The sequence below is a fragment of the Myotis davidii genome, unplaced genomic scaffold, assembly GCF_000327345.1.
Source record: "Myotis davidii unplaced genomic scaffold, ASM32734v1 scaffold339, whole genome shotgun sequence".
In the NCBI taxonomy this organism is placed as follows: domain Eukaryota; kingdom Metazoa; phylum Chordata; class Mammalia; order Chiroptera; family Vespertilionidae; genus Myotis; species Myotis davidii.
Genome location: NW_006290778.1, coordinates 1092130 through 1100373, shown reverse-complemented (window position 1 = coordinate 1100373; position 8244 = coordinate 1092130). Strand labels below are relative to the sequence as shown.

The window sequence follows — 8244 nt, the reverse complement described above, 5'->3', positions numbered from 1 at the left end:
GAGAGAGAGAGAAACATCAATGATGAGAGAGAATCATTGATTGGCTGCCTCCTGCACGCCCCCTACTGGGGATCGAGCCCACAACCCGGGCATGTGCCCTTGATCAGATTCGAACCTGGGACCTTTCAGTCCCCAGGCTGATGCTCTATCCATTGAGCCAAACTGGCCAGGGCTTGCTGGAGCATTTTAAAAGGTGACAGCAAACTTTGCTTCTGGTGTGGGTGCGTCTCAGGACCCCCAGGGAGGAGGGGACAAGCAGGAGCTGTGCCCTGGCTGCAGGTGTCCTGCCTCTCGCCTTCTCCGGAGCCCCTCTTCGGAGACTGTGCTGTTTTGCTGAGTTGTATCAGGCCTTCCTCTGGGCGATGCAGATGCCATCTCATTGACTCGCGACCAGGCTGTGAGGTCAGTCCTGCCAGCAATGTGACGAGGACGCCAAAGCTCAGAGAGATTCTGCCACTCGCCCAGGGCTTCAGAGCAAGGAAGGGCTAGAGCCAGGAGTTGAACCAGGTGACCCAAAGGCCTGTGTGCTTAAGCTCTAGGCCTAACTCCGCATCGTCAGCCTGAGGAAAGGCTTTGTAGCCCAGTTTTGTACATTCTGGAGTCACCAGTCAATGTGGAGGGAGCTCATTCATTTTCTCATTCAACAAATCCTTCCAGGTGCCTGTTACAGGCAGGACCTGCCCTGGGCTCTGCAGACAGGGGCTTCCCCCACCACTTACAGGGAGACTGATCATTAAATGAGGAGGAGTGGAGGACAGATGGGGTGCTATTAGAGCACTATCAAGGACAGGCGCACCCCCTCCCCACCTTACCTTCAGCCTCATGGTTTGGGGTGGGGGTGGGGTGGGGTTGGGGGGCAGTCAGAGAAAGCTCCTGGATCGATGTTTCTCTCTCATCGATGTTTCTAACTCTCTATCCCTCTCCCTTCCTATCTGTAAAAAATCAATAAAATATATTTAGAAAAAAAAGAAAGAAAGAAAGCTCCTGGACAAGGTGAGGTTTAAAGTAAGATCAAAGTGGATGTTACATTGAGGGTCCCCCTCTGAGGTGCCCGTCTTGTTCATGCTTTATCCCGGGGCCTAGAACAGGGTCTCTGACTTCAACACTGCTGACATTTGGGCTGGGTATTTCCTTGCTGTGGGGGCATCGTAGGATCCCGTGCAAGGTAGGATGATTAGCTTCTACCCATGACAGCCAGTAGCAACCCCCCATGCTCCCCAGCAGTGACAATCAAGAATGTCTGCAGGCATTGCTCACTGTCCCCCCAAGGGACACAGTTGTCCCCGGCAGAGATCCACTGACCTAGAGCAGTAGCTAGCATGGGTGTCTGTGCTCACTAAATACTTGTTGAATGCACGTGCCATGGGGGGTCCCTCTCTCTGGGATGAGGGTATCGGGACCAGATACCAGGGGCAGATAGATCTGCTGCGTGTAGATCCTGGAGCCCAGAGAGGGGAGGAAACCCGGAGCCTTGGTGGCCGGGCGAGCACACTGGGCCGTCCAGGCGAAGGACGCCTCCTGGCAGCGGTGGCTCTGAGGATGCGCCCTGTCCGGTGACTCGTGGTGACCTTCCCACGTTACAACACAGGCCTTGCTGCAGGCCGCAGAGGTGTCTGCTCATGCAGCCCACACGCTGGTGACAGTGTCAGAGAGTTAGAGGCTCCATCTCTTCACCTGGTACACGTCCCTGTGCCCTTAGTGAGTGTCTAGTTGGTGCTGAGTCACTGACAAACGTGTCCAGTCTAGTTGGGGCTGTAAGTATTTATTATGCACGTGCTGTATGCCCAGCAGCGTCTCAGGTTCAGAGGGCACAGAGAAAAGCAGAAAAGAAAAAGAAAGCCCACCATGTGTGCCCTCTCCGCTGAGCCCTGTTCGTTTCCTTCTCGTATGTTCCCAGAGTCCCGGACTCTGTTTTGAAGGCAGGAATCGCATTATTCGTCAGAACCTCAAGTGCTCAGCAAAACCAGCCTCACTGAATGAATGAATGGAAGGAATATCAGAGCTGATAAGAAATGTCTGTTCTCTCGGAGAGATCCCTCTCAGGGAGGTTGGGACAGAGCTCTCTCATGGTGGGAACACACTGCTTCATTCAGACCGGCTCTCGGGCAGGAGCTGAGCCCCAATGTCTTGCCCTACAAAACGGAAATGTGTGCACTTCCCGAGTTTGTGAGTGGGTGAGCTGCGATGTGTGTGCGACTGCTTAGAACAGAGACTCAAACCCAGGTCGACGGCTTCGACAGGCCACCCCCGCTGTCCAGCAGTGCCTCTCAGGTGGCGCAGATGTGACTGTGAGCAGCCCCATGCCCTCCTGGCCAGGGTGCCCCGCGGGGTCGTGCTCTGCAGAGGCCCCGGCAGCTCCTCCTGACGCCTTCTCACCCACCAGGTGCCGTGTTACTCATACGGGCAGAAGCTATCCAAACTGGCCATCCTCAGGATCGCCTGCAACTACATCCTGTCCCTGGCCCGGCTGGCTGACCTCGACTACAGTGCCGACCGCAGCAACCTCAGCTTCTCCGAGTGTGTACAGCGCTGCACCCGCACCCTGCAGGCTGAGGGACGTGCCAAGAAGCGCAAGGTATGTGCCGCCGCTCGGGCAGCAGCCTCTGGGAGAGGCCAGGGGCGGGGGGACAGGAGCTTGGGGTGCCCACACTCACTCGCCCAGGAGTCCCAAGGGCCAGTGAGATCCCCCTCTTGGAGCTTTGCTGGGGTTGTCCCAGCTTCAGAGCCTCTCACAGCCCTGGGATTAGCATGGGACCCTGCTCCTGGTAATGGGCTGCTGGGCACCTTACGCAGCCACCCCAGGCCTCCGGGCCTGTGTCTGCTTATCACTGAAATGAGGACGATTTGTCTCTGAAGCTCTTTTCAGCCTCTGTGCTCTGGTGCTGACTCCACGGGGGGCGGGGGGTGCCTGATGGAAGTTGTATCAGGATGGGATCCCCTGAGCAGAGGGGAGCCCCGAGAACCCTTGGGCATGTTTTGGGAAACGGACTTGGCCTGTGGGTCTGAGGCTGTGCGTGCGTTAAGGTAGATGATAGTCATTCATGCACTCACTCACTCATTCTAGAGGGATTTGCTGAGCCCCAGTCTGAGTGTGCTGGGCAGGACCATAAAGATGATAAACATCTGGTCCCACTCCCCACGCACCTCACAGGATGGTTAGACCCTCCGGCCAGTAGAGAAGGGCAGGGCAGGGTGGTGAGGGTGTCCCAGAGGCCTGTGCTAGGGGCTGTGGAAGGCCGGGAGGAGGAGGGACAGGTACCTCTCCTGCCCCAGGGAGTTTGAAAGGGCATCTTAGTGTAAGTGGTATTTGAGCTGAGACCAGCAGGACAACCAAGAGGCATCAGGCAGATGAGGCAGAGGGAACAGTCTGCACAAAGCCTGGTGTTTGGAGACATTTGTGCTGGAGGCAAGGTGTTGGGCATGACTGTGGTATCCAGATGGCCTGTGCGTCCAGCATTTCCAGTTGGGGGCCAGGGCCAGGCAGTGCTAAGCAAGGTTTATGGAAACCTTCCGGAACTCTGTTCCCATGAAGCTAGAGGGAGGGTCTATATCCGTGAGGAGGATGGTTGGCTCCCCTGGGCCTTCAGACATGGGGCGGGTGGGGAGCTGTAACTGGCACCCTCCATGGTTCCTTCCTTCCTGGCCTGCCCTCCCCCTTCCCAGCAGGTCCTTCCTGGGGGTTCTCCAGGTTTCCCAGAAGGCCCTGGGCCCCATAGGTAGGGGCCCTCCATGGACTCTCCTGCCTACACGCGGAGGGTCACGGCATGTCCTCGCAGCCGGCCTGCTGCTGTGATAATTGCACACTGCATTCCTGGGAGTGATTAACATGGACCAATTAGATGAAATCTTCATCCAGTGGGTGAGAGAGGAAGTGCCAGTGGCCGCTCACAGGGCAGCTTTCCACTGGGAAGTGACACGGGTAAATTAAGGGCGTGATTGATGGCTCCATGCACCGCCCTGTGACAAAGGAGGTTTGTAAACTGTCTGTGAACTTCCCCTGGCACTCGCCAGTCTGGAGGGCTGGATGGGCAAAGTGGGCAGGCATCTTTTCTCCATCTCTGCTCTTGTGCCCCACCCCCAATGCCTCCCCTCACAGCCTCTCCCTTCACTGTTCCTAGATTGGAGCAGTGCCCTGGGCTGGGAGGAGGCCAACGCTGGAAGGTGAGGAAAGAAGGGAGAGTGGGGTGAAGATGCCCAGGGGAGAAGAGCTTTTGGTTTCCCCTGAAATCACCTCAAATCTAAGCCACACTAAAGATCATCAGGTTCAACCTCCCCATTGTCCAGATTGGGAGACTGAGGTGGAAGATTGTGGTTAAGAGCATCCAACAGCTCTGACTTCAAAGTCCTGGCTTGCCACCTGCCAGCTGTTTTGTCTTAGACCCGTTTCTTCACCTCTTTGAGCCCCAGTTTTCTTGTCCATAAACAGGGACAGTGATGATAAATCGTCAGTGATTTCTAAGGTCCTTTCTGGTCTGACTCTCCAAGAGGAGGTCGTGCCTCACCTCTGACGGGCACTGAGCAGCTTGCATTCTGCCTCACCCTCCCACCAGGCATGCTGTCCTGGGGCTGCTGTCTCCCAAGTGCTGGGCCTGGGCAGGCATCTCTGCCAAGAGGACTTAGATCAGCGGTTCTCAACCTGTGGGTCGCGACCCCTTTGGCGGTCAAACGACCCTTTCACAGGGGCCGCCTAAGACCATCCTGCATATCAGATATTTACATGACGATTCATAACAGTAGCAACATTACAGGTATGAAGTAGCAACGAAAATAATTTTATGGTTGGGTCACAACATGAGGAACTGTATTTAAAGGGCCAGAAGGTTGAGAACCACTGACTTAGATGGAAGGACGGGACAGGGTCCCAGAGCTTTGGGACCTCCTAGGGCTTCTCAGGCCCAGCATTCTGTCCCAGCAGGTGGGGGGCTCACAGGACTACCCCACTCCTGCTGCTGTGCCTTCCTGCCTCTCCGTCACCATGCAGGTGTGTGAGTTCCGAGGTGTCCTCAGGGGCGGTCTCCAGTGACCTGCCCAGTGGACCTGAGTGGCTGGAGTAGGCCTCTGTTTTGTTAACCAAACCAAGGGGTATGGTGTCTCTAGAGATTTACTCATTCATTCATTCATTCATTCAATGTTTATTGAGCACCTACAACAAGTTGCACACTGGGGAATTCTATGCTGAGCCCATGGGCACTGTGATGGGCAGAGCGGGCTTTACCCTCCATAGCCCCTGTAGACAGAGGGTATGGATTTGGGACTCAGATCAACCCCTATTACGGGCTCCCCTGCAGCCGCGGAGGGTTTGGACATGGGAAGGAGCCTGGCTTACATCCTCATGAGGGAGATAGAAAGCAAAGATAGGAAGAAACTGGAAGACGTGCCAGTGTAAGTGACGGGCTCACACGAAGTCCTTGATAAATGGCAGCTGGATGGTGATGGTCACTGATGCGGTTGGTGGAGACTTGAGGACGCTCCCTCACAGCTAACGTGCCCCAAAAGGCTGGGCGATCCTTTCCAGGCGGCCTCTGGGAGAGGTGGCGCTCAGGTCCTCTGCGGTCCCTTGCAGTTCTGACCGTTGCCGTCCCTCCAGTCGTGTTAAGAATGGGATTTACAGTGAACCCGGCTCGCCCCCAAGGCCCAGGGGCATCCTTTTACCTTTCCTACGGGGTGGGGGACCGCATCCCTTGGCCGGTGAGTCTTTCATCTTTGGTCCTCGCAGGATGTGCTTTTGGGGGTTCAGAGCCCGGTTGGGAAACCCCAGTAGTGCAGAGGCCCATGTCAGAGGCCGCCCAGTAGAGAGACAGGCGGGAGGAGTTGAAGGGCCCTGGAGAGCTCAGTTCTGACTCTGACTGCAGCCAGAGATAATGCACTTTAAGCACCTGGCTCTGGGCCATGTTTCTGCAGCTCCTGTTTTTAAAGCAGCAACTCCTGGAAGCTGAGGAGGAGGAGAAGGAGGAGGGGGAGGAGGAGTAAAAGGAGGATGAGGAGGAGGGGGGGGAAGAGGAGGAAGAGTAGCAGGGGAGGAGGGAAAAGGAGGAGAAGAAAGAGGACAAGGAGGAGGAGGAGGAGACAGAGAGGAGGAGGGGCCCTGGCCTGTGTGACTGAGTTGGCGGGAGCATTCTCCCATGCACCTGAAGGTGGTGGGTTCCATTCCTGGTCAGAGCACATGCCCAGGTTTTGGGTTTGATCCCGGGTCCAGGAGCCTGGGGGAGGCAACCTATTGATGCTTCTTTCTCACACTGATGTTTCTCTTTCTCTGTCTCCCTCAATCCCTCCCAACAATCCAGGGCACCCCCTTCCAGTGATGTTAAGCCACTGAGTATTAACAACAACAAGGACAGCTACTAGCACAGATGGCATAGTTTAGGCCCGTCAGTTCCTGCACTCAAGTTGCTCTCAGGCCCAGGGTTGGAGATGGGGAGAGAGAAGAGGAATCCCCATGCCTTGGACGAAGGGCTTGGGCAGAGGCCTGGACAGTGATTAGGGCCCCTGGGCCATGTGACTGGAGCCGGCACCATCGGGAAGGCTGGCTCTGCGGGGCCTGAGGGTGCTCCTCACACTGTGGGCGACCCGGAGCCAGAGGAGGCCCGATGCCAGGCAGCTCCCGCCGCCCCTGCCTTCCTCTTCCTGCCGACCTCTGGGCGGGGGAGGCCTTTCGTGCTGGTGGTGAGTCTGAGAGTGGCCTGGCTCCTCTTGGGAAGAATGTCTCGGGTGCCGACGTCTGTAGCTTCAGGCCTGGGAACTGGCTGAGGCGGCACGTTGGTGTGGGGCTGGGTGTCCGTGGGATCCGAGTGTTCCGAAGGGCTGCTTACTGTCTGGGTGGCTGAGCCCAGGCCTGCAGAGGGTCGATCTGAGCCCCTGAGTGTGTGAGCGGAGTCTCCAGAGCACCCGCCCCCTCCGTGTGCAGGGCCTCTTGTGCCCCAAGAGCACCCCCTGTCCTGGTCCATCCCCACCTGCGTGTACATAGTCACCCTCATCAGGGCCTCCTCAGTCTCCCCTTCTGTCAGGTGAGTTGTTGCTGGAAGTGATTTCTAAGGCCCTTTCCAGGTAGACTTCCGAACCGAGGTCTCCCCAGCCCCTTTTGCTGTCTTCATGATGAAGTGTGTTACTCACTTACCCCTCTGCCCATCACAGGATAGCAGAGTCCCTCACAGACACTGTGGGGACCCCAGTGCCACGTGCCCCAGAACACTGAGCACGCCCGATGCTCTCAGAGCCTGGGTTCCGTGCCAGGCGTGGTGCTTACTGCTTCTGACACTCACCTCACTGACCCCTCCTGCCAGCCCTGCAGCCTAGGTGCTGGCGTGCCCACCGCACAGAGAATGCAGGCCAGGCGCTGGCCCAGGAGCTGGCCCAGGGTCACCAGCCAGTGAGAGAGGTGTGTCTCCCCCGCCCCCCCCAAATGGAAGTGCACTGGGTGAGAGGAGGTTGTGTTTCCCAGTCCGCCGGCCAAGTTATTGAGTTAAATACCATTTGCTTTCAAAGCCCACAGAGTCCATCGATGCTGGGAAAAAGGGGGGTGGGTGGGAAATCACCATCAAATTTCCTTCTTGTCATAAAAATGGATGCAGTTTATTTTTTCTGGCATTCCAATTACATAGACGTTTGTCACCAGCTGTTTGTTCTAACACGGAGTGTTCTCTCAGCTGCTGTTTCTCCTCTCGGTTTGACACCATTAGCCCACAAGTCTGGCAGGGACTGGCTGGAGGGATCACTGCCGGGGAGCCTCCCAGGTGAGCTCAGAGCCGCTTCCCGCTGCCCTCAGATGCTCCCTGGGTGGTCCCGAGGTGGGGGTGGGGCTGGGGGCGCTGCTGTCCTCTCCCCTTTGACATTGCGTTCACTCCCCTCCTCTCTCCTTTTTCAAATCGCTCCCCTCCTGACATGGACTCACAGATCCCACTCTTCTCCCCAACATTCTGTGTATGAATGAACACTTGGGGTCTCGGATATCTATAATAATAAAAGAGTAATATGCTAATTAGACTGAACATCCTTCCGGTTATCCTTCCGGACGACCTTCCAGACGAAGCTGGGGCTGCAAGGGCTAAGGCGGCCGCCATGGCAGGTGGGGACGGAGGCAGAGGCAGCCGGGAGCCAAGCCCCTTGCACAAATTTCCTGCATTGGCCTCGAGTAGTGAATAAGAATTAACCATCAGGGGACATGGGAGGCCCCCTTTAAGGCTCTAACTGGTTAGCTTTTGGAATGCAGACTCATCAGAGAACCACTCGTCTTAGAGCCAGGGCGCC

General features: G+C 56.6%; 1 protein-coding gene across 1 annotated transcript in view; it reads left to right on the top strand.

Annotated features, from left to right (window-relative positions):
* ATOH8 (atonal bHLH transcription factor 8) overlaps nt 1-6438 on the top strand; it is a 16835-nt gene extending 10397 nt beyond the window's left edge. The window contains exons 4-5 of the mRNA XM_015564101.1: nt 2384-2575; nt 6285-6438. Coding sequence (XP_015419587.1) covers nt 2384-2575; nt 6285-6302 — 210 coding nt within the window. The 3' untranslated portion in view covers nt 6303-6438. The remainder of the gene's footprint in view (nt 1-2383; nt 2576-6284) is intronic.
* The last annotated feature ends 1806 nt before the right edge of the window (nt 6439-8244 follow it).